Source organism: Schistocerca gregaria, chromosome X (genome assembly GCF_023897955.1).
Source record: "Schistocerca gregaria isolate iqSchGreg1 chromosome X, iqSchGreg1.2, whole genome shotgun sequence".
NCBI lineage: Eukaryota > Metazoa > Arthropoda > Insecta > Orthoptera > Acrididae > Schistocerca > Schistocerca gregaria.
Genome location: NC_064931.1, coordinates 19,616,188 through 19,643,664, shown reverse-complemented (window position 1 = coordinate 19,643,664; position 27,477 = coordinate 19,616,188). Strand labels below are relative to the sequence as shown.

At 40.9% G+C, this 27,477-nt stretch overlaps 1 protein-coding gene across 2 annotated transcripts in view; it reads left to right on the top strand.

The window, feature by feature from the left end:
* The window catches only part of LOC126297721 (N-fatty-acyl-amino acid synthase/hydrolase PM20D1-like), a 211,721-nt gene that overhangs the window by 74,866 nt on the left and 109,378 nt on the right, over window positions 1-27,477 (top strand). Inside the window, exons 2-3 of one of the 2 annotated variants that reach the window (XM_049988859.1) lie at window positions 25,381-25,416; window positions 27,141-27,471. In XM_049988859.1, coding sequence (XP_049844816.1) covers window positions 25,381-25,416; window positions 27,141-27,471 — 367 coding nt within the window. The remainder of the gene's footprint in view (window positions 1-25,380; window positions 25,417-27,140; window positions 27,472-27,477) is intronic. The other variant, XM_049988860.1, reaches the window with a different exon arrangement.

Here is a 27,477-nt window from a genome sequence, read left to right as displayed (position 1 = left end):
GTGCACCTTGTTTTACTCTGCAGGCAGTAACTGTGCCGAGTTTAAAGCTGAACAGTGTTTGCAATATTCATTCGAGGGTACGACTGTGCCCCACTGACAAATACCTACGCCTGTGAACAGCTTCAGCCGTTTAAACGGGGTAGCATCGTGAGTCTGGATTGACATATTGATGGATTGCTGTTCGTGATGGGCACATTGTGTTGGTGGTGTGTCACTGCTTTCGACAGTGGCCTGTGAAACATTCCCACACCTGTAGACCAGATTCTGGACGTCCACATGGTGTAGATGCATGTAAAGATCGACACATTGTGGGAATGGTGGAAGCTGACAGAACATCATCCAGGGGCGAAATTAGGGAATGTGTAAGACCTACTGTGTCATCAGGTACCATTGGGAGCCGCCTGCTTGCAGCAGTTTTAAGATCACTTATGCCTTTGGCTAGGCTACCACTGACACCAAAATACTACCAAGCATGGCCACTCTGTTGTTGTGAAAGAGTTGACTGAAGAAGGAGTTGACTAGAGAGTGAAGTGGTGCCCAGTTAGCTTCACTGATGAAAGTAGGTTCTGTCTGTATGTGAGTGAAGGACTTGCACATGTATGGGGTAGACTTGGTGAGCTGCCTATTCCAGATTGCATTCCCCATGACACACGTCCCATCCTAGGCTTCATGATCTGAGGTGCCATTAATTACAACTCGCGGTCTCACTTGGTATTTCTGCTGCGTAAAGTAAACAGTGCCCATTACATTGCGAAGGCTGTTATCCCCATGATACTATCATTTCTTCGCCCCTTTTCAGCAGAACAGTGCACGTTCGCGTACAGCTGCTGTGGCACGACATGTTCTTCGTGGTGTACAACAACTGCCCTGACCAGTAAGATTATAAGATCTGCCATCAACTGAACATGGATGGGACATGATGAAACGGGAACTTACTCCTTCTCGAGGGACTACAAGAATCGCAGCCGAATTGCAACAAGAGGCACAAGATGCTTAGGAAAAGCTATGGCAGAAGCCATTCTGCATCTTTATGATCGTTTGCATGCGAGAATACACGCCTAAGTTGCCGCCAGAGGAGGGGCTACTCCGTGTATTGATGCAACTGTTTGGGAACGTTTTGCTGTGACGTGCGTATTTCATTTGGCCTGAATTCGTTATTGTATAGGCATACTCGTACAATGACGAACTGCCTCTTAACTCACTTGCCAATATAATGACCGTGACCATGCGAATGTTGCACTCTTGTCCGGCAGTGTACGTATATACTTCGCAAGATACTTTACAGTGCATGTCGGAGGGTACATTGTATCAATACCGTTGTATATCTGTCCCGTTCTATTTACATATTGAGTGAGGAAAAAAATTACCGTCCATATGCCTTTGTATGCACGTTCATCTCTCGGATCTTATTCTCATGATCCAACGCGAGACATGCGATGGCGGTAGCAGAATGATCACGCAGTCTTCCTCAAATAATGATTCTCTAAATTTACCCAACAGGGTTTACTGTTGTTAGTCCAAAACTTCCCGTTTACTTTCTCTGAACAACTCTGTTTTATTTTCATATAAATTATGCATTATGAGCCTAGCAGGATGTCTTCAGATTTGTACCGTATATTTTGTGAAGCCTACTACATAAGGACTTCAAACGCTGAATAATACTCTAGCACCAACAAAATTTGCACTGGTGTCCAAAATTAAAGCAACAGACGGAAATTTAGCAAGGTTACGTTTATTTTGCCACGAATCAGTACAAACAGGCTTTAGTAAAATACAAACAAAGTAAAGAATACAGAACGTAAAAAACTGCAACATGTATAACGGTAGACAAAAATATTCTTCGTTTCTACCAACTTGACGGATTTGCACACACATTCTGATAATTGGTTAATGTGCGTTGTGACGACCTCTAGCAGCAATACATGCCTGACTACGACGTGGCATGCTGTGAATGATGCTATCAAACTTGGATTGAGGCAATAAGGCCCACTCTTCCTGCAGAGGTGCTCGCAAGTCTCGGAAAATGCTTGGTGGATCCTGACATGATGCAACTCGTCTCCGTGGTGCATCCCAGACATTCTCGACGGGATTCAAATCGGGGGACCGAACAGGTCACGCCATGCGTGCAATATCTTCCGTTGCCACCTGTGCTCTACGAGGTCGAGCATTATCGTCCATCAATACGAAGTCTGGGCTCACAGCACCTCGCAACAACCGCACATGAGGTCTCAAGATCTCGTCACGACAGCAGTTGAACCTTGCCGATTCAACCATACAGTTTCATGAAGAGATCTTCGAATGCTCAACATAGTCGCATCCACCACCATTAGGGTTCTTTCTCGATATCGGCCTCTTTCCGCACTGTTTGGGTCCCAAAATCATGTGCCACGTTCCATTCAGATGCGAAATCGTCGAGAATCACTCTCCAGACAAAATCGGGACTCGTGTATGAGAAAAACGTTGGTCCGCTGTGCGGCCACCCACGTGACACTTTGGCTCCACTTTAGACGTCAGAGGTACACACACAGCAGGTCTTCGACAGTAAATGTTACTCTGCCGAAGCCTTCTATGCACCGTTTGTCTCGATACAACACGTCCAGTGAATGTTGCGAGGTGAGATATCAGTTGTCGTGCAGTCCTACGGCGGTACCGTCGTGCCCTTGCAGCCAAACAATGGTCTTTCTGATGTCACACGTGGTCGGCCCTGCCATGGTCTTTGGGATACACTTTCGGTCTCTATAGACTGTCGTCACATCTGGGAAACAACAGAGCGATTCACAATAAGCCACTGGGCCACATTAGATTGCTACTATCCTGCTTCCATTCTTCCTATGGCCCTCCAACGCAGAGAGTCCTGTAGCTGCCTTCTCTGTGCCATACTGCACCGTCTGTGACTGTGTACACAGCGTTTGTGGGTGTGGGTCTACTCCGCAAACGCTACCCCATTTGATAGGTGTCCTGAAGTCATCATTGGCGTGGTTGTCCGTTGACCAGGATGCTATCTTATGTGAAGAACAAGATCGTACGGGCATCCATTGACAGTTTGTATGATTATATCGTTAATTAGACAGATGACGGGAAAATAGAGGTTTGTTGCTTTAGTTTTAGACACCAGGGTAGTTAAATAACAATTACGATTTATCCGATGCCATACTAAACCTATCATCCCATTGTATTCCACAATCCAGCTACCCATGAACTGTCTCAGAACGGTACGACCAGAAACACTATGACTTGAAACCTTCGTCAAGAACTTGAATTATTCCTGATAAAATGTAAGCAAGATTTTCATGTATGAAATCCCCCTCCCCCTCCCTCCCTCCGCCGCTCTTCCATGATGTGCTGTCTGACCAATAGTAAGGATGGACCTCTGGTGCGACAACTTAGTTCCCAATTTTTATAACTGTACATTTTATACAGTCGTCCAAGAGCATACACGTATTAACCTACTTTACATAGTGCCAAATATAATGAGCGAATCGACTATGTGGACGTCCACGAACGGGAACGAGAACAAAAAGAAAGCAGTGCTTATAATTCAGAATTAATAGCCCTAAAAACGTTTTAACTTTTCGTTGTATGTAGCAACTTCTTGAGTGTATTACAAACAAAGGTACGCGCAGTAATTGAATGGATATTTTTGGAAAAGAGACGAACAGTGCAAAACTATATGTGCAAATTGCTTTTGAACAAAATAACGTTATACAATAGGAGCCAATCGAATGGTTTAATGCATTTGTTGAGACGCGAACTTGTATTTGAGACATTGGTAGTTTAAATGAATATTTAAAATGGGCAGTACCAGGTTGCGAGTGACGTGCGAACTTCAGTACACCTAAAACTTAAATAAGGAATATCAAAGCAGAATTCAGTAGGATCACTACTAGTTTTCTCAAAGAAACAATATCTGCAGAACGATCCAAATATACTCTCAGCTCATTCAGTGGGTATACTACCAGTCAGAACGATTTGAGTCGAGTGCACTATTTTGAAACATTCATTTCTCAACAACAAACTGATTCATAGTATCCACAGATTCTTTACTACAGCCGATCTAGGATAAAAAATAGTGGAGACGCCCTATGAGGTAGGAAAGAGGCTAAGGGATTTCTCTTTTCTTACTTCTAAGCCAAAAACCATAGAACAGAGAGGTATCCATTTCATCAGTAGCTTGAAGTCCATTTTCTAAAGTTAGATAAATACGATTAATAATGGTTATTGCAAAAAAGCAAAGAAGACTTGAGGGTTTGTTTATATTTAAGCTCACATTGTTCAGTTATCCTAGGGAAACCACTTTTAAAACAAATAATAATTCTAGTAAGCGTGATTGTGAGTTTTAGTTGTGTATTTCGATGTAAGTCCCTTTGGTGTCTGATACTTGTCACTTTGTTGTTTAATGAGGCATAGCACCTCGGGAGACTGGTATGTGCTGTGAGGAGTGCAAAGACGTTCACAGATCTGAGGAAGTTTTGCTTCGCTAGTCCCTCTATTTGGCGTAAAGTCAACATGTATTTTACAAGTATCTCATTTCGAGCTTTGCTGCCACCACCACCAGTTCGGAATTTCTAGACGCTATCCTTTTCTCACAAAAACGACTTCGCAAACTGTCGACCCTGGCATTCGAAGCGCAGGTACTCCCTCAGTGTGCTGCAACCAACACTGCACGCATTAGAAACAGAAAGCCATTGGGTTCTGCTTAGGAAGTTGTCTCCAAACCAAGAGGGGATAACCTCAACGACCAGAATCAGATGATTGCCTGCACCATCATGACTGTCACTGCATTATTAGACCTTCAGTCACCCGCGGCTTCACCTCTAAAGAATCTTCAAATTCATGCTGAGCTCTGTTAGATAGGTGACGACTGTCGACAACGCTTTTTTTTCTATTCATTAGTAACTTTGTGCCCTCTCTCTTCCTACCTAAATCTCATTCTATTAGCAAAGACTAAGTGTTGTCATAGACGATAAAAGTACTTACTGCTACTATGCACCTTCACTTTGCAATAGTGATCACTGGCAAGAAACAGTGTACAGTTATGTTTATAGACAAGATGAGACTACTCTGATGGGTCTGCCACAGTTGGTTGTGTGAGTAAAGCAAAACATTTCAGAAGGAACTTGTGAGCGTAAAACAGCTATGTACTTGTCTAGACGACCACCTTTCCACAACCTACCCAACCAGCACTGTTCGTTAAGCTGACATTTAATGGTGCTGATTCTGTATCCACACCTGCTGATAATTTTATGGCAACAGAGATCGCCGAACGAACGATGTTGGCCGTCAGCGAACTGGTTACAGAGGCCACTGACAATGCACGCCTGCACTGTGTGCGTTGGATGGAGCCTCTGGTTTCTGAAGAGAGAGTTAAGGGCACCACAGACTCACATCAGTCGTGTTTCTACTAGCTTCGAAGCCTGACTTACGGATAATCTTCCTCACTTACACATTTCCATGTTTAGAGGTATTCTTTTCCTCGGTTTGCTCTCAGTAAGCATTTTGTTGACGTTCTGGCCTGTGTTTGGTTTAGATTGATTTAGCTCTTTGAACATTATAACTCTCGCTGTTGACAACTCAATGAGGCCTGGAAACAGTACTTAGATTGAATCTTATTATAATATCCACTCCTTTGCAGAAACTGTAGCTTATGGATGTTACCTCATCCGATAGAATATGTGGTAGGCGGTTTCCTGGGTCCAAGTGGCGATTCATGTCTTGGGAGATTGTAATGAAATGTTATGCTGTCACCCGTTTCCTACCGAGATGGTGCACACTCAGAAACTAGCTGGTCCATGACATGGTGCTCGCTCCTCAGGGGACAATAAACTCAATGACTGGACAGCATTACCTGTGTAGCACCACAAGGTTCTGTGCAGGGACCTCTGCTGTTTGTTATATTTATAGAGGACCTCACACTGTAAAATCTTAATAACAACGTTTTACTAACTCTGAAGATTGGACAAATATTTTGACTGAGAAACCATGTTGTTGTTGTTAGTTGTGGTCTTCAGTCCTGAGACTGGTTTGATGCAGCTCTCCATGCTACTCTATCCTGTGCAAGCTTCTTCATCTCCCAGTACCTACTGCAACCTACATCCTTCTGAATCTGCTTAGTGTACTCATCTCTTGGTCTCCCTCTACGATTTTTACCCTCCACGCTGCCCTCCAATACGAAATTGGTGATCCCTTGATGCCTCAGAACATGTCCTACCAACCGATCCCTTCTTCTGGTCAAGTTGTGCCACAAACTTCTCTTCTCCCCAATCCTATTCAAAACTTCCTCATTAGTTATGTGATCCACCCATCTAATCTTCAGCATTCTTCTGTAGCACCACATTTCGAAAGCTTCTATTCTCTTCTTGTCCAAACTATTTATTGTCCATGATTCACTTCCATACATGGCTACACTCCATACAAATACTTTCAGAAATGACTTCCTGACACTTAAATCTATACTCGATGTTAACAAATTTCTCTTCTTCAGAAACGCTTTCCTTGCCATTGCCAGTCTACCTTTTATATCCTCTCTACTTCGACCATCATCAGTTATTTTGCTCCCCAAATAGCAAAACTCCTTTACTACTTTAAGAGTCTCATTTCCTAATCTAATTCCCTCAGCATCACCCGAATTAATTCGACTACATTCCATTATCCTCGTTTTACTTTTGTTGATGTTCATCTTATACCCTCCTTTCAGGACACTGCCCATTTCGTTCAACTGCTCTTCCAAGTCCTTTGCCGTCTCTGACAGAATTACGATGTCATCGGCGAACCTCAAAGTTTTTATTTCTACTCCATGGATTTTAATACCTACTCCGAATTTTTCTTTTGTTTCCTTCACTCCTTGCTCAATATACAGATTGAATAACATTGGGGACAGACTACAACCCTGTCTCACTCCCTTCCCAACCACTGCTTCCCTTTCATGTCCCTCGACTCTTATAACTGCCATCTGATTTCTGTACAAATTGTAAATAGCCTTTCGCTTCCTGTATTTTACCCCTGCCACCTGTAGAATTTGAAAGAGAGTATTCCAGTCAACATTGTCAAAAACTTTCTCTAAGTCTACAAATGCTAGAAACGTAGGTTTGCCCTTCCTTAATCTAGCTTCTAAGATAAGTCGTAGGGTCAGTATTGCCTCACGTGTTCCAACATTTCTACGGAATCCAAACTGATCTTCCCCGAGGTCGGCTTCTACTAGTTTTTCCATTCGTCTGTAAAGAATTCGCGTTCGTATTTTGCAGCTGTGACTTATTAAACTGATAGTACGGTAATTTTCACATCTGTCGACACCTGCTTTCTTTGGGATTGGAATTATTATATTTTTCTTGAAGTCTGAGGGTGTTTGGCCTGTCTCATACATCTTGCTCACCAGATGGTAGACTTTTGTTGGACTGGCTCTCCCAAGGCCGTCAGTAGTTCCAATGGAATGTTGTCTACTCCAGGGGCCTTGTTTCGACTTAGGTCCTTCAGTGCTCTGTCAAACTCTTCACGCAGTATTGTATCTCCCATTTCATCTTCATCTACATCCTCTTCCATTTCCATAATATTGTCCTCAAGTACTTCGTCCTTGTATAGACCTTCTATATACTCCTTCCACCTTTCTGCTTTCCCTTCTTTGCTTAGAACTGGGTTTCCATCTGAGCTCTTGATGTTCATACAAGTGGTTCTCTTATCCCCAAAGGTCTCCTTAATTTTCCTGTAGGCAGTATCTATCTTACCCCTAGTGAGATAAGCCTCTACATCCTTACATATGTTCTCTAGCCATCCCTGCTTAGCCATTTTCCACTTCCTGTCGATCTCATTTTTGAGACGTTTGTATTCCTTTTTGCCTGCTTCATTTACTGCATTTTTATATTTTCCCCTTTCATCAATTAAATTCAATATTTCTTATGTTACCCAAGGATTTCCACTAGCTTTCGTCTTTTTACGTACTTGATCCTCTGCTGCCTTCACTACTTCATCCCTCAAAGCTACCCATTCTTCTTCTACTGTATTTCTTTCCCCTATTCCTGTCAATTGCTCCCGTATGCTCTCCCTGAAACTCTGTACAACCTCTGGTTCTTTTAGTTTATCCAGGTCCCATCTCCTTTTTGCAGTTTCTTCAGTTTTAATCTACAGGTCATAACCAATAGATTGTGGTCAGAGTCCACATCTGCCCCTAGAAATGTCTTACAACTTAAAACTTAGTTCCTAAATCTCTGTCTTACCATTATATAATCTATCTGAAACCTGTCAGTATCTCCAGGCTTCTTCCATGTATACAGCCTTCTTTTATGATTCTTGAACCAAGTGTTAGCTATGATTAAGTTGTGCTCTCTGCAAAGTTCTGCCAGGCGGCTTCCTCTTTCATTTCTTTGCCCCAGTCCATATTCACCTACTACGTTTCCTTCTCTCCCTTTTCCTACTACCAAATTCCAGTCACCCATGACTGTTAAATTTTCGTCACCCTTCACTATCTGAGTAATTTCTTTTATTTGATCATACATTTCTTCAATTTCTTCGTCATCTGCAGAGCTAGTTGGCATATAAACTTGTACTACTGTAGTAGGTGTGGGCTTCGTATCTATCTTGGTCACAATAATGCGTTCACTATGCTGTTTGTAGTAGCTTACCCTCATTCCTATTTTCCTATTCATTATTAAACCTACTCCTGCATTACCCCTATTTGATTTTGTCTTTATAAACCTGTAGTCACATGACCAGGAGTCTTGTTCGTCCTGCCACCGAACTTCACTAATTCCCACTATATCTAACTTTAACCTATGCATTTCCCTTTTTAAATTTCGTAACCTACCTGCCCGATTAAGTGATCTGGCATTCCACGCTCCGATCCGTAGAACGCCAGTTTTCTTTCTCCTGATAACGACATCCTCTTGAGTAGTCCCCGCCCGGAGATCCGAATGGGGGACTATTTTATCTCCGGAATATTTTACCCAAGAGGACGCCATCATCATTTAATCATATAGTAAAGCTGCATGCCCTCGGGAAAAATTACAGCTGTAGTTTTCCCTTGCTTTCAGCCGTTCGCAGTACCAGCACAGCAAGGCCGTTTTGGTTATTGTTACACCGTATAACAGTGTAATAGGGAACATGGATAGCACACTGTTTGGAGGTAGAAATTTAAAAAAAAATGTAATGATAAAGAATTAATGGGAGTGAGGTCCTCCATATTGCTTGGCCTACACATGAGGAACAAGCTAAAGTGGCCTTTATATACCATTGAACTGTTAAAAAGATCGAGCTCAGCAACATTTGTTATCTATATTATCAGTGCAACTGGTGATGAATATGCAGTCAAAGCTTCGTACTTGGGCCGTTTCCATTGGATCAGCTCTTTACTACACAAAACTGAGTGTACAGAATAATGTTTGTAGCCCACATGTACAGTTAATGTAGAAACATATTCAAACAGCTGAATTGACATCTCAATATATATTTTTTCTCTTATGTCTTCTGTTGAATAGAATTTTAGATTGCACGAAATGAACGAAGTAGAAAATGGAGTTCACTACTTCAGCACAAAGCTTATAATACTTTTCCAGACAATATCAAATTCAGTATTGAAACTTCCTGGCAGATTAAAACTGTGTGCCCGACCGAGACTCGAACTCGGGACCTTTGCCTTTCGCGGGCAAGTCCTCTACCATCTGAGCTACCGAAGCACGACTCACGCCCGGTACTCACAGCTGTACTTCTGCCAGTATCGGTCCCCTACCTTCCAAACTTTACAGAAGCTCTCCTGCGAACCTTGCAGAACTAGCACTCCTGAAAGAAAGGATATTGCGGAGACATGGCTTAGCCACAGCCTGGGGGATATTTCCAGAATGAGATTTTCACTCTGCAGCGGAGTGTGCGCTGATATGAAACTTCCTGGCAGATTAAAACTGTGTGCCCGACCGAGACTCGAACTCGGGACCTTTGCCTTTCGCGGGCAAGTGCTCTACCATCTGAGCTACCAAAGCACGACTCACCCCCAGGCTGTGGCTAAGCCATGTCTCCGCAATATCCTTTCTTTCAGGAGTGCTAGTTCTGCAATGTTCGCAGGAGAGCTTCTACAAAGTTTGGAAGGTAGGACAGGGATACTGGCAGAAGTAAAGCTGTGACTACCGGGCGTGAGTCGTGCTTCGGTAGCTCAGATACTAGCCGGCACGGTAGCTCAGCGTGTTCGGTCAGAGGGTTAGCTCCCTCTGAAATAAAAAAAACTGAGTTAATCGATTAACAACGAACTTAAACGGATGTCTTACGACGTCCGCCCCGAGCAGATGCAACGGAAAAAAAAGCTGGTAGAGCACTTGCCCGCGAAAGGCAAAGGTCCCGAGTTCGAGTCTCAGTCGGGCACACAGTTTTAATCTGCCAGGAAGTTTCATATCAGCGCACACTCCGCTGCAGAGTGAAAATCCCATTCTGGAAATTCAGTATTACTGACCTAAATACTTTTTAAACAGTTATCTAAAACAACACCTTTTTAAACGTGTTTTCAAATTCTCTATAGGAATTTTATAATAATGTTTGATTGGGTAGTGCAAGAAGGGCTCATTTTCGCATGTCATGTCGCCCGCATGGCTGCACACTTCCACGACATAATGTCTGAGTACGTGGAGGGGGAAGAGGAGGTAACTGCGAATGCGCCACAGTTAAATGGGAGTACTGAAACATTGCTTGTGACTTGGTTTTGTCTTTCATAGCAACGTAGATAAAAACAAAACAAATTTTCAGTATTGTTTAATTATTTTAGGTGCGCTGAAGACTTATGAGAATTTTTATCTTGAACAGACGCAGACAATTTCACAGATTTTCTCTGACATGTGCCACACCCAGGAGGATCCCCTCTTTTGTGGGTCTATGGAATGAATAATTAATATAATCTAAAAAAAGTCAGGTTCGATGTAATTGTGATATACTTAGTTTCACTACCGAAACAGCCCTTCATACACATATATGTGTCGAAGTATTTTATCACGTTTGCATCCTCATTATGGACACGTGGATACCGTTCCAGAGAAAAAGAACGTAGACCTCGTGGGCAACTTAAACGTAAAATTTTTTGAATTTTAAACGCGGATTACATTGTAGATCAGTTTGTTCTACCTGCATACTTTCAACTGAAAAGGCAAACGGTCTTGAAAACTGCTATAAAACAGATGTAACATTGGCAGTGCCTTCCAAACGTCTAGAAAACTGTTCGTGTAATTCTTTCAAAGACACCATGAATTCTTCAAACCTCACGTTGTCTTTAATAGCAGTGAGCTTAGGGAAATTGACGAGTTTTTTGTCAGAATTTGTCCCTTCCACAATGCGATTTTCGTTTTAAATGCAGCCCCTTGGAATGAGAAATAAGTTGTTTGTCACATAGCAGTATCTCACTATGAGCAGTGTTCCATCTCGTACCCTTAAAATGCAAGGTTCTGCCTCTGCAATCCATTCGGATGTTCTGACTTCTCTTCATGCTCTTAATTTCCTCCATACGTTCAACAATAGCGGGTTATAAATCGAAAACTATTTCCAGGCATGCCCCTTGACTTAACCAACGTACTTTGCAGTAATATATAAAGCCTTCAAAACAATCAACTCTTCATACCACCAATTTCATGATGTGCTCCATGCTAGTACATGGAGCATAAAGTGGGTTTTGATGTACAGAACAATGACTCCCGTCCATCAATCGTTCTAATTGTTTGCTCTTTCATCATAAACAAAATTTTTTAATTCTTTCTACACGGTGTTGTGATGTTGTTCATTAACAAATCTCTGGTACCACCAATTATATAACTGCATAATACTACTTAGAATTCTCATTATTCTCTTCCGTGATTCCCATGCGTTTTTAAAGGCTTGTGACAGCAGAACGGTAGATTATCCCTTTTTGCGCAATCATCCACTGGACCTGTGAACTTCCCTTGTACCACTAACAAATAGCGCAGGGTAAACGGCGCTGTCAACACAATTCTGCCCAAGTGAAGAAAAATACCGCACCTCAATGATAAATGAAATGTTTTGTTGTACCGCGTGCTTCCGAGAAGGACCGAGCATAGCCAAGACAATCTGAACCTCAGCCCACATTCTACCCACACATCTTGCCTGGGTGCAGTTGGGCACGTCGTGGCTGACCCAGGTGTAGTGCGTTGTGAAATGTTTAATGTCAATGTTAAAACTGATTTGTCTTTATAACAAACCATGTAATGTACAACAAATAGTGTAAGAATAGTTATATATATATGTCCAGAGCTCGTGGTCTCGCGGTAGCGGGTTCGATTCCCAGCGGGGTCAGGGATTTTCACCTGCTTTGAGATGACTGGGTGTTGTTGTGTCGACTTCATCATCATCATTCATCCCCATTACGGTCGGAGGAAGGCAATGGCAAACGACCTCCACTGTGACCACTGGGACTTTGCCTAGTACGGCGGTGCGGGTGTCCCGCATCGTCCCCTACGCTCTGTTATGGAGTATGGGACTTCATCATTATATATATATATATATATATGCTTACTTGCAGTTTATTGACTCGTGGCTCTATGGACAGGAATTAAAATAAAATGAAATAAAGTGATTTATGACAGCAGTGCTCTCTAGGCGCACTTGTTCTGCATCTGCAGGTACATTCATACTCTGCAAGCCACCATACGATGCACATAGTGCACAAATTTTGTTTTAAAAATGGATGCATGTAAAATAGCTACATTTTACTTCCACGGATAACTGGGGAAGCAATGTTTACTGCAGTAAATATCACTTTTAACATTATAAAAAAAACTTGCTCCTATTCTACAGTGGATAACTGCTTCCTTGTCCGCATAGTGTCTATAGTATATACAGCACTGAATTGCGTGGATAGTCAGGAGTGTAGCAGCAGTACTGCAGTTTATTCTAACAAACTAACTCCTGAGCAGCGTGTGCTGTTATACATAACATCGAATACTCCAACACATACTTCTATCAAGTTCTTTATGTTTCTTTGGCTAATTTGTCTGATAATTCATTACCTGGGATGTTGAAGTATCTCAGCATCAAGAACAACTGTGTTTATCCCTGCACTCTGAAGGGCAAAAGTCGGCCATGAATGGCAGAGACCATTGGATGTATTGGATAACACTTATGTGTTTTGTTGATTCTTTATTTATTCATCCAGGAATCATCTCATCAAGATATAAGATTTGTCATCATAACACAACGAAAATAAGGTGGTCAGGTATATAGACACACAGAATATACAGGGTGTCTGAAAAGTGTTTCCCTGATTAGATAAATTGATAGCTCAGGCTAAAAATAAGATACAAATATGAAACTGGTTGTCTAATTGTTTACAAACAATCAAAGTTTTTTCGCACATCAGTGAACTTCCACATGAGGACCCTTGGTAGCACGTAGCACATCTAGGCGACATTCAATTTCCGTCCACACATTAGCCAACATCACTCGAGGATCGATTCAACGACTGTGGTTATCCGTTGCCGCAGGGTTTCAAGATCTGGTACACATGTTCGGTAGACCTCGACCTTGACATAGCCCCATAAAAAGAAGTCTAATGGGGTTATGTCAGGAGACCGTGGAGGCCAAACCGATGGCCCATCACGACCAATCCGTCGTCCAGGAAAGATCATATCGAGATAGGCACGGATGTCCAAACCCCAATGAGGCAGTGCACCGTCTTGCTGAAACAAGACATCGGGGTGATACTGAAGCAGCTGAGAAACAGCATACAGTTGCAACATGCCCAGATACCCTGCAGATGTGATGTTAGACTCAGCGAAGAAGAATGGCCCGATAATTCGATCGTGCAATAGCACGCACCAAACATTCACCATTGGACTGCCTCTGGTGCACTCCATGACCTCGCCAAGGGGTTGTGAACCCCAAATGCGCACATTATGGCGATTCACTACTCCACTGACAAAAAAGGTCGCTTCGTGAGAAAAGGTAATTCGTCTGAGATAACCATCATCGTCCTCAATACGTGATAGCATTTCGACCGCAAAGTCATATTGACGAGTACTGTATTGAGCAACAAGGCCTGAACAATTTGCACTTTGTATCCACGAAACAATAAACGTTTGTGTAAAATGTCATGGAGAGAGCTTTTTGGCATCTGTACTTCACGTGAGGCCCTGCGCACTGATTTCTTCGGACTTCACAGAAAAGACTGCCTTACTGCTTCCACCCTGTCTGCTGAGGTTCTTGGTCGACCAGACCTCGGAAGGTCAGCAACCGATCCTGTGTTCTTGAACTTCTCATACTAGGCTTTAATGCTCTTGACATGAGGTGGATTCCTTCCAAATGTTGTCTAGAAGTGTCTCTGCACTGTGGTTGGTAATCGTGTCTCATGGTACCACAGAACACACTGTGCCTTCTCTTGATTGGTTAACATGGCTTCTTGGGCACTGCATCACTGAACCACTACTTACATACTGCGAATCTAAAACAGAAAAAACTTTGATAGTTGTAAACAATTCGACACAAGTTTCATATTTGTATCTTACTTCTAGCCTGAGTTATCAATTTATGTAATCAGGGAAAGACTTCTCGGACACCCTGTATAATAATGTTTTTGTGAGGATATGATAAGTGGTCAGCTGTGGGCTTGATGAAGGATCCAGCCCAGCATTTGCCTGAAATGATTTAGGAAAACCACAGAAAAGCTAAATCACAATGACAGGACAGAGCAAACTCCATCTTTCCAGTGTGTCAACAACTGCACAGCATCATTTAATTGTTCCCTAAAGTAGAATGCTCTTTTGGTCAGACACTGTTAGCTCATATAGTTTTGCACTGTTCATCTGCCTTCCAAAAATTTCAATTTAATTTCTGTGAGCACTTTTGTTTCCTGCGCACTTAAGGAGTCGCTACTTATTGTAAATAATTTTCGATTAGAGAAATAGTCGGATGTTTATGTTTGAGTGAACAATGGGCTACGGAGACTGAACTTACAGTTGTTAAATTTGATAACCAAAGTGTAGAAAACAGTTTGTGCAGAAAACTGCAAATAAGAGGTTGTGTGGTAATCACTGTCAACCACTCACTCAGTTGCTCACTCAATAGATTGGTTCTAGATGTTTTGTGTGAAGAACAGAACTTTGAAGCTACTGGTATAGGTATGACAGTTTTAATATAGAACGAATATTCTTCTATAGATCATTAAAAAGTATCATCAGTGTACTTTTAGAAAAATTGCACTGTTTAGTATATTAAGTGATACTAGAGGGACACAGTGTGATGTTGAAATGGCGGAGATTTAACTGCAGATTTTGATATAACAACACATTACTATAGTGTTATCGAGCTAAAAAAGTTACTAAGACAGTGCAATTTACACTTTGTCAATAATGTAGGCACAAGAGACCAACCATGTCTGCACAATATTTTGTCAATTTTAGATCTACAGAAGGGTCACATGAAGTTTCCATTTCCTTATCATAATTCTATATTATTAAAATATACAAGTAGATTCCCTCTTGATAAGAGTAATATAACTGGGCTTGTTCCAAAAGTTGTGATCACAAGACATGTTACCAGTGATAACATTGACAAGATTTGAAATTCCATTGCTACAGGAGATTGGTTTGTCCATTATTATGATGACACACATGATACTTTAACATGTTGCCTGTCACCTGTGCCGGCTGGTGTGGCCGTGCAGTTCTAGGCGCTTGAGTCTGGAACCGGTCACAGGTTCGAATCCTACCTCGGGCATGGATGTGTGTGATGTTCTTAGGTTAGTTAGGTTTAAGTAGTTCTAAGTTCTAGGGGGCTGATGACCACAGATGTTAAGTCCCATAGTGCTCAGAGCCATTTGAACCATTTTTTGAACCTGTCACCTGCTTAGTGATGGATGTTTCAGCACCATATCAAACCAGGCATGCTGCATTAGGTGCCAGTCTGCTATGGTCTCCCGTGGCCACATGGCATAGGGAGGCAACTCTGCTGTGACTACTGCCAGCAACTCAGCTGTCAATGTGCCGTGTAATAATTTGTCAGCAAAGATAATGTTATATAGGTTTTGAAAGCATTTTAAACATAAGGTAATGATAGTATTCCCATAAAGGCTTCCGATATAATGTTCCAAACAGACCAATCCACGGTATATATGAAACAACAGACTGATCTGAAAAACAAAGGAATGTTGTTGTATAACATATATAATATTTTGAAGATGTGTAATTGTTTGAAGATTAGTCAATGTTAGTTGTAGGAATGGATACAAAAAAGCCTTTAGAAACCCACCAGTATGTATGAAGCTGCATGGAAATTAATAAGAAGTGTTGCTAAAGATGCCATAAACACCAAAATTAAATTTTCTTCCCTAAAATTTAGATTCTTTTATTACATCAGTTGAAGATGTAGAAAGCGCTATTACCAAACCTGGTATATGTTTATCAGAGTTACTTTAACAAATATTTCTAGATCATCAAGAAATACTTTCTTTGAGGTTCCACCTAATTCCATAATAGGAACTGTAAATCAGTTGAAATCATCAGACAATGAAGATATATATGACACATCTTGTTACTGACTAAAGAAGATAATAGATTGTATTGTATATCCCTGAACTTATTGTGTGGACAAGTGTATATGCAAGGAATATTTTTTTGCTGAGCTTTAACTGTCTAAGGTAGTGCTGTTATGTAAAAAGAGAGATTAGGAATTTCCCTCACACTGGGCAAAGTGGTGCAGTGGGTAGCATACTGGACTCACATTTGGGAGGACAACAGTTCAAATCGCCATCTGGCCATTCATATTTAGGTTTTCTGTAATATTCTTAAATTGCTCCAGGCAAATGGTGGGATGGTTGTCTTGTAAAGGCCATGGCCAATTTCCTTCCCCATGCTTCCCTATCCCAAGCTTATGCTCTGTCTCTAAATGACTTCATTGTTAATTTCCATAGTTCCAGCTTTTTCTAAAGTATTGGACTATATAATTTAGTAAGAGTTACATGTTTTCTTTGAAAATCTAGAAAAATTAGTAAAGCTCAACATGAATATAGTAAAGGATGTCAATTATTGATGTTATGGACCCTGTGGTGAAATACCTTCTTTGAGTGTTTAGGAACAAAGAATTTGTCCAAGTCACCTTTTGCCACTAAGCAAGGCCTCTGTGTGTAGCATACGCCACTGCTAGAAAAAATGGACGTCTATGGCATTAGAGATAACAGCCTTAATCTATTAAAATCATATGTACAGAAATATAAAAAAAGCTGTGTTGTTGGCAAAGAAATGTGTGGTGTCAACGCAAGGCACCACACTTGCTAGGTTGTAGGCTTCAAATCGGCCGCGGTCCGTCAGTACACATCGGACCCGCGAGTCGCCACTGTTGACGTTATCAGACCGAGCGCCGCCACCCGGCTGGTCTTACGAGACAAGCCAGGGCACTGGCCAGTTCTACAGCCAACTTTAATAGGAATGGTTCACTGGTTATAGCTTCAGAGATCTCATTTGCAGAGACGCTAGTTGGCTGTGCCTTCAGCTAAGTCAGTAGCTACGACGTAGCCAGGTGCCACATACATTTTATGCATTGACAATTGATCTATATGTGTGAAGCAGTCAGAATTGTAAAGAAGTATTCGCAGTTCAGTCTATATCTGCACTTCTAAATACTATTGTACAAAGTCAAGATCGACGTTCACCGCTTATGCTGAATTAAAGCTATGTATTTAATTGTATTCCTGTCTGCCAACTTTCTAATCACCTAAGATGTTCCATATACATCCTGTCAAGTATAGTTCATTGATCCTCACGTCAGCCTACGTAATCAACGCGTGCAATTAATGGCCACGCCTCGTGATCAGACTAAGAGTCAAATTGCGTGACTCAGCAGGTCACCCTGTTTCCATGAGGCCCATAGTTCCGCCTCCCACATAACAAAATGTCCCATATTTAACAAGTTAAGGTAGGTGTTCTATAGGAACCTATGTCGGGCCTTTTCCTGTTCTTAATCTACATCTACATGGGTACTCTGCAAATCACATTTAAGTGCCTGACAGAGCGTTCATCGAACCACCTTCACAATTCTCCATTTTTCCAATATCGTAAAACACGCGGAAGAAACGAACACCTATATATCTCTCCGTGTGAGCTCCGACCATGTAGGTCGGCGTCAGCAAAATATTTTCACATTCGAAGGAGAAAGTTGATGACTGAAATTTCGTGAGAAGAATTCGCTGCAACGAATAACGCCTTTGTTTTAATAATGTCCACCCCAAATCCTGTATCGTTTCAGTGACACTTTCTCCCCCCTATTCTGCGATAATACATAATGTGCTCCTCTTCTTTGAACGTTTTCGATGTACTTTGTCAATCCTACCTGGTAATGACCCCACACCGTGCAGCAGTATTCTAAAAAACGACGGACAGGCTTAGTGTAGGCAGTCTCTTTAGTAGATCTGCTACATTTCCTAAGTGTCCTGCCAATAAAACTCTTTGGTTAGGTTAGCCTTCTCCACAACATTTTCTATGTGTTCTTTACAATTTAAATTGTTCGTAATTGTAATTCCTAAGTATTTAGTTGAATTTACGGCCTTTAGCCTAGGACGGCTGCTCAGATCGTCTTCCAAATCGTTTATATAGATAAGGAAAACCAAAGGGCCTACAACACTACCTTGGGGAACGCCAGAAATCACTTCTACTCGATGACTCTCCGACGATTATTACGAACTGTGACCCCTTTGACAGGGAATCACGAATCCAATCACATAACTGAAACGATGTTCCATAAGCATGCACTTTCATTACAAGCCGCTTGTGTGATACTGTGTCAGAAACCTTCTGGAAACCCAGAAATACGGAATCAACTTGAAATCTCTTGTCAAATAGCACTCAACACTTCGTGGGAGTGAAGAACTAATTGTGCTTCACAAGAACGATGTTTTCTAAATCCGTGTTGACTGTGTGTCAAAAATGGCTCTGAGCACTATGGGACTTAACATCTGAGGCATCAGTCCCCTAGAACTAAGAACTACTTAAACCTAACTAACCTAAGGACATCACACACATTCATGTCCGAGGCATGGTTCGAACCTGTGACCAAAGCGGTAGCGGGGCTCCAGATTGAAGCGCCTAGAACCGCTCGGCCACTTCGGCTGGCGACTGTGTGTCAATAAACCGTTTTTTTCCGAGGTAATTCATAATGTTCGAACACAATATATCTTCCAAAATCCTGCTACATATCGATGTTAATGATATAGTCTGTAGGTAAACGGAAGAGCCAGCGAGCGAGTCCCCACTCTGTCAACCCAGCCACATCACAAGGCGCTTCTACAGGCTGTTTCACAACGTAGTACCGGCCCTGCCGCGGCGAGCGCTTCAAATCTGTAGCGAAGCCGTGTACAGATACGTCTCCGCTGCGTTTATTTTTAGAAAAGTGCATTAAGACCATAAGGGAAAAAAAACGATAGCTTCTTCCGAAACACAACATTATAGAGTAAATAATATTAACATAAGAACGGAAGTCAGGATTCTACTACAAATACAGAACCAAATGCCTGTTCATGTGAATGTATGTTCCTCTACTGCTATTCGTGAAACGAACCCAATATAATTCAATCAGTCTGTAGAATGTAAGGCTTGTTCTTATTTTGTGTTTCTACTAAAGGGTAGAAGTTTCCTTTGAAGGACTGCATTGAAACTTAACAATTCTTGCAACACAAAGAGTGTTTAAAAAGTAAGCAGAAATTTATAATTTTGTGTGTTGTGTTAGTCCGATTTCCACTACTTTTTTGTCACTATCTTCGTAAATATGCCCCAAAAGTATGTGTTCAATGTTATGCATATTGAGTATTTACTCTGTTGTCAGCTGTCAGAAAGGTTACATGGGTTTTGGTAGCATCAACGATTATTTGTTTTGTATAAAAATAAATTAGAGAATCTGTATTAAATTTTGTTATAAGAATGGTATAAAGTGTATGAAAATTTTAGAAATGGTAAATATTGCTTTTGGTGAGCCTGTTATGAGTAAACCAAGGGCAGACAAGTGGTATAAACATTTCAAAGCAGGCCTTAAAGGACAGCGGTTTTACAAGCATGAATGAGATTAAAAATGCACTGCTAAGAGACCTATAAACTATCCCGAAAAAAGCATTGGCATAAGTGTATAGTATGTAATGGGGGATATTTTGAAGAGGATAACATTGCTGTAGATTAACAAATAAAGTTCTTACCAAAAAATAAAAATTAATATGTGAACGCACCTCGTGTGTCAAGCTTTTTGCTTAGAAGTCCAGAATCGGTGTACATGTTTCGAAGGAAATTTCAGCAGTGTTAAGAATAGCTATTGGGCACGTTTTAAGCAATGTCTTAGAATCAGGTGAATAGTGACCGAGATAGAGATTTAGTGTTCCATAAGCAACAAAGGCTTTACGTGATTTGGAAACTGTCTATAACGATGGGTTTCCTCCAAAAATTATTTGTTTTCCTTCGTGGCGATTCCAGTAAACCATGCGGCTTATTTTTCCATTCCTTACTTACGCATCATATTAGGTGAGGCTGACATTTGCATAAATTGCAGCACTTTAATTGGGACTGGTAATATTAGCCAACAGTTCTTTTTGGGTCGCCTCTTTAATACACGCTTTAATAACATTAGAGACGGTCGAACGCTCGTTACTCCCCAAATACCTCCTCTTCTTCGTATTCTGCACATTTTATTGCAATGGTAGACGATTATCCATCACTTCCGGATATCGAAGTACATCAGTAAGTATACAAAGTTAGCTCACTGACACTGTCAACTAAAATCCCACGAACGGAAACGACGTATATCACTGCACGCCGATCTACACTGCTAGACAGATAACGGGCAACAGATTTTGGGTGCCCCTGTAGGCCGGTGGCAGTGTTCTTCAGGGAAAAACCAATTCCCCCACCAAAAGCGCTGCTCGCTCTTGAGTTTACAGACAGCCTATATGGGCCTGTAATTTAGTGGGTTACTCCTGTTATCATTCTTGAATATTAGTGTGACCTGTGCAACTTTCCAGTCTTTGGGACGGATCTTTACCGAGCGAACGGTTGTGTTTGATTGTTGGCTATGGAACTATTGTATCAGCATACCACAGCATACTCTGAAACGAATCTGTCTGGTATACAATCTGGACAGGACTACTTTCTTTTGTTAAGTGATTTAAGTTGCTTCGATACTCCGAGGATATCGTCTTATACATAACTCATGTTGGCAGGTGTTCTTGATTCGAATTCTAGAATATTTACTTCGTCTTCTTTGGTGAAAGAATTTCGGAAGGCTGTGTTTAGTAACTCTATTGACAGCACTGTCTTCTATAGTATCTCCATTGCTACCGCGCAGAGAAGGGATTAATTGTGCCTTGCCGCTAGCATACTTCACATACGATTAGAATCTCTGTATTTTCTACCATTTTCGTGACAAAGTTTCGTTATGGAAACTATTATAAGCATCCCACATTTAAATCTGAGCTAAATTTGAAGCTTATGTAAAAGATTGCCATTCTTGGAGATCTTGTGTCTGTTAAAATTGGCATGGTCTTTTCGTTGCTTCTGCAACAGTGTTCTGACGCGTTTTGTGTACCAAGGAGGATCAGCTTCGTCGTTTGTTAATTTATTTGGTATAAATCTCTCAATTGCTGCCGATACTATTTCTTTGAATTCAAGCAACAACTGGTCTATACTTACATTGTTAATTTGGAAGAAGTGGAGATTGTCTCTTAGGAAGGCATCAAGTGAATATTTCTCTGCTTTTTTGAATAGGTATATTTTTCTTTTGTTTTGGGGGGATTTGGGGGTTACAATATTCAGTCTCGCAACCACATCCCCGTGTTCACTAATCCCTGTATCCGTTTTGATGCTCATTATTAGCTCAGGATTATTTGTTGCTAAGAGTTCAAGTGTGTTTTACAACCGTTTACTATTTGCGTGGGCTCGTGAAGTAAGTGCTCGAAATAATTTTCAGAGAATGCGTATAGCACAATTTCGTAGGATGTTTTATGCGTACCTCCGCAATTAAACATGTATTTTCGCCAACATATCGAGGGTAAATTAAAAGCCACCATCAACTATAATTGTGTCATGTACGTGTTTGAAATCAAACTCAAGTTATCTTAGAACATTTCAGCAATTCTATCATCTGAACTGGGAGGTCGGTGAAAGGATCCAATTATTATTTTATTCCGGATGCCAACAGTGACCTCTGCCCATATTAACACACAAGAACTTTATACATCAATTTTGCGAGAAGATAAACTACTTCTAACAGCAACAAACACGCCACCGCCAACTGTGTGTAGCTTATCGTGTCGGGACACCGTCAGGTTCTTCGCGAAAATTTCGGCTGAACTTATCTCTGGCTTTAGCCAGCTTTCGGTGCCTATAACAATTTGAGCATCAGTGCTTTCTATTAGCGCTTGGAGCTCCGCTACTTTTCGCAGCACACCTATGACAATTCACAACTGTCATTCCGATGTTTCCTTCCCTCTAACCTAAAAAACTGCCAAGTGTATGCCACACAGCCCCTACTACCCTCCTGCGTGTAGCAGACTCCTAATGTATTCAGCGGAACCCTAAACCACTGTACAGCGCAAGTCGACGAATCTGCAGCCTACACGGCCATAGAAACTTGTGAGCCTATGATTCAGATCCCCCACTTGGCTCTGTACCAGAGGTCCGCAATCGGTCCTGTCAACTATGCTGCAAATGATCAGCTCTGCATTCATCTCTTAAGTGAGACTGGCAGTCTTTACCATTTCTCTTAGCTGCTCAGAACCGGAGAGAATCTCTTCCAATCCAATGTGACACACATTATTGGTACCGACGTGAGTGACCACCTGCAGTTGGCTGCACCCTGTGCTCTTCATGGCATCTGGAAGGACCCTTTCCATGTCTGGAATAATGGAGTGGACATTGACGTTCTTCTCATTCTTGGCAGTCAGGTCCCTAAGGGGCTCCATAACACGTATAACATTGGAGCTCTCAGCTATTGAGAATCCCACCCCGTGTGACTGCCTGAACTTGCAGGCTGAGAGGTTCCCTCTGAAACAGTACAGGCGACTGCAACTGGCTGACCGATAGTGTCAGTCACAGACAGCACCTGGAACCTGTATGTCAGACTAACTGCGGAGGCCTTACATGCTGCCCCCTGGGATGTCTTTTGCTGCCTGCCACATTCTGAGGTGTCCTTCCACTTGACCACAGGTGACGGGTCAACCTCAATGTGAGCAGTAACTAGACTGGCCACCGGTGAGGACCGACAGGACGACTCGAATATCCTGGATGTCCATTGGATCCCCACGGCTGGCCCACAACAGTGCTGCTCATCCACTGCAGCTTCAAACTGTGTAATCACAACCTGTAGCTGAGAGCAAAATGTCATCAACTCGGCTAGCATCCACTCACAACAATCACTGTCCCTATCTATACTAATGACTGTGGAAAACTAAAATACCCAGATAAACAGACTATTGAGGCACGTGCTGCAGAACTCTACTGTAGATGCTGATGAAAATGCAGGAACTGTGTCTAACTAGTTAGATTAATATGCAGAAATCCAAAAACTAAACTACCAAAGCACTCAGGTGAGATTAAATAATTCGCCCCTGATTAGGAACTTGTAATGTGTCACAAAATTGGTTTACTTTCCGACGCAAACGAAAACTTGACAACTGTGGCTATTAGATATTAAATTAACACACAGAAACTCAAGAAACTTAACTATCAAAGCACACAGATGAAATTATAAAATTTGCTCATGGTTATGAACTCGTCAAAGTCACAAAATCATATACTTTCCTGTTGCTGTGTCTGTCTCATACGGTTGCTGCTGCCTTGCAATGATTAAGTACCTACCCTCATTTATTAGATCAAGTAAAGTACTGTATGCAGATGACACGAGTTTTCTTTACTAATTTCCAACATTCTGGAACAATAGTTTGACAACTTTTCTTCACAGTAGTAATGATCTCAGTAGCCTTAAAAATTGTGTAGAAAAGAGAGTTGCTCAATTTTCCTATTGGTTTAGAGTAAACAGTCTTGCTGAATGAAAAAAAAACTTGGCAGATGGTTATTGCTCTAAAATACAAGTTTCACTCAGATGATCTATGTTATTTTATAATGTATGACTATAATGAAGCTGAATAGGTCACTTCAAAAAAGTTGTACAGCTGGTGAAAATGACTTCAAATTGCTCACTTTATGCGTTTCAGATTTATTTTCATCATCAAACATCTAAAAACTGAGATGAGAACAAATTTATACATAGAATATGAAAATTTTACAGACATTAACAAAATACAAAATGCAATACATGAAAACATACGCTAAAGCACAGAAGGTCACAGTATATGAGCATTACTAGCTGTACATGTAACATAAGCTGACAGACTACTAGCTGTTGTAGGGATTCAGAGGGAGAAGGAAGTCAGTGTTGGCCACCAGAGGGCAAGGGTTACATAGTGGCACCATGGGTATAATATCTGATGTTTCATGTACAAAAATCCCAAACTATTTTTACAAAGGTTATAGGATGTCTGGTAACAATAAGTACAAAATTTACAAATATCAGAAAAGTAAATATGGTACTAACATGACTATAGCAGATGTTGAAAGTGACCACCAGTCATCTCTTGGTACTTTTGGGTTCTGGTCAGCAAGTTACTGAAGGTAGATTGAAGCTGGACTGTTGGAATTGCTGCAGTCTCATCTGAAATGTTCTGCTGCAGTACTTGAAGACTACAAGGGTTGCTGTGATACACCTTAGACTTGAGTGCTCCCCACACAAAGTAATGCACACTGACAGATCAGGTGACCTCGCCTGCCAGGACCGTGACCAAACTGACCTCTGTTAACAACTGTCAGGTGTGAAGATTGTGTAAATGTGCTACAAGGAACTGGTGTAAATCATGTGGCAGCGGTACACATTGTGTGTGCATCACAGGGTGTGATTATACACGTACATTCCCATCCAGCCATATCCACTTGTCTGTGCCACTTATATATATATATATATATATATATATATATATATATATATATATATTAAAAACAAAGATTCCATGACTTACCAAGCAGGAAAGCGCCGGTAGATAGGCACAATGAATAAAACACAAACACACACACAGAATTTGAGCTTTCGCAACCGGCGGCTGCTTCGTCAGGAAAGAGGGAAGCATTTTTTTGTATATAAAATGTCAGATAACATGCCCATGGCACCATCATGTAACTCCTGCCCTCTGGTGACCAAACTTGTCTTTCTTCCCCCTCTGTACCCCTCCAGTAGCTGGTAGTCTGTCCGTGTAGGTATGTATACCTCTAGAAAGACTCGTATCCAGTACCCTCTGTCCACTTAGGTAGGTTTTCATATATTGCATTTTATACTTTAATGTCTGTTATATTTTTCATATTCTATGTACAAATTTGTTATCATCTTACTTTTCAGATGTCTGGAGATGAAAATAAATCCAAAATACTTCAAGTGAGCAATTTAATTAATAGTCATTTTTCACCAACTGTATGACTTTTTGAAGTGAGTTATTCAGATCCAAATAGTACAGTGTTATAATATAACCATTGTTGCCTACCTTCTATGAGATTTCATGTCTCAACATTTAATGAGCAAATGTTTATACATTCTCCAACTGAACATAATACTAAAATTTGAAGAACTATACATATCCAACTAAGTGTACTTTTCTTTCCTGCCTTCTGGGTTAGATGCCTGTGTACTTTATAACACAATATTTACTTGCAAGAACCGTGAAATATGACAAATATTACAATAATACTTCAATAGTTACCTGTAAAATATAAAAATAGATTACAAGTTATCAAATCAGCAATATTATGAAAAGGATATATTGCTATTCACCATATAGAGGAGACACTGAGTAACAAACATGCATAACAAAAAGACTGCTATACATTTAAGCTTGTCGTCAAAGGACCTTTCTCTAAAGCAGAAAACACACACACTTATTCACGCAAGGGATCCTAACATGCAACACAGTGCAGAAGAGTATTTTTTTTAGCATTATTCTGTAAATTTCAATAAGAAATATCTGTGTTCCCAGTCGCTAAAATTTCAGCAACTGACCTTAGTGGACAATAGCCTTTAGGCAAAAATCATATGAGCATTTTTCAGAGAAGACTATGCCTATTTTCATAAATTTCCTTTTATGGATTTCCTGTTGTACAAATTTAAATTGAGTTAAATTATTACTACAAGTTAGCTCGGTCACTATTTCAGACAGGTTTTGCTTCTATGAAAAAACCTTTGTGCTTGTGGATATCTGCTTTTAAAGAAACCTTCACTCATCAGTTTCTTGTATTTAAACCCCCTAAACTACACAGTAAACAGTGTATGTACATATTTTAGTACATGCCAAGTATTTTTGCTTTTTGCTTTTATACATCTTGTAGTGAGTCTAGATGACAATAGATTAGACTTCTGGGGGAGCTCTAGGGGATGCTAAAACACATCAAGAATATTTGTTCAGTTTCAGTAAAACTCTTTAATACAGAAGTCCATGTCCATATGATGAATGACATACAGTTATAATCGCATAACACAATGATAACTCATAGTACTCAGCAATACTTTAATGTAATGTTGCAACAGTTTTTCTCTTGTACTGAATGGCAGGCAAATACTACTTCCATTTAACTATGAACTGTGGTACATAGTTCTGAATAATGACACTAACTCCCTCCTGTATAGGAACTACAATGAGCCTGCTATCAGAGTAGGATATCAAAGAGTGGGCAAGCAGAGCTGCACCCTGGTGTAAGTAGACTTCCAGAAGCAGCGGTGTAACAAATTTCTTGAGCGCATGTCTTCATCACTGTCTCTCATTCATACCTGCATCTGGCAGTGACTTTCTTTAGTTAGTGGTTCCGCTGTGAGGTACCAACTTTACTACCAGACCTCACTCTTTTGATGACACTGCAACTGATTAGATATTGAGGTAACATACTTGCACAAAAGAGTTTAGCAAGACAGACTGAAATATGCTGCAGTGTGTGTGATGTCTGCAAAAATTTTGTCCAAATCCCAAAAGTGGATTTAATCTTTATACTACTGACATTACAAATAAGTACTTTTATCATGTAGCATAAATACTGAAATTGTGTTCAGAACATCAGTCAGGTATGTGTAAGTGATACAGGTGTCTATAATTGAGATCTTCATTTCTTTTCCAGAAATTCATCATGGGCTCAACAAACAAAAGAAAACTCCGACTCAGATACAGATGCTGGCAGAAAATTTTTCTGTCAGTTATTGGACTTCCACTTGCAGTTACATTGTTCCTGAGTCTTGTAGCCTTCCTCAGAGCTGTTTTCATACAACCTCAACAATATGTGGACATACTAGAGCTCCTGAAAGACCAGGCTTCAGATGCTATTGACAGGAGTAGCATGAAGCTTAGGTCTGAACGTCTTGCTGGAGCACTGAGGATTCCTACCGTGTCATATGCAATTGATAAACAAGAGAAACAGGCTATACTTCAGTATCATGAGTTTATTAAGACAAGTAAGG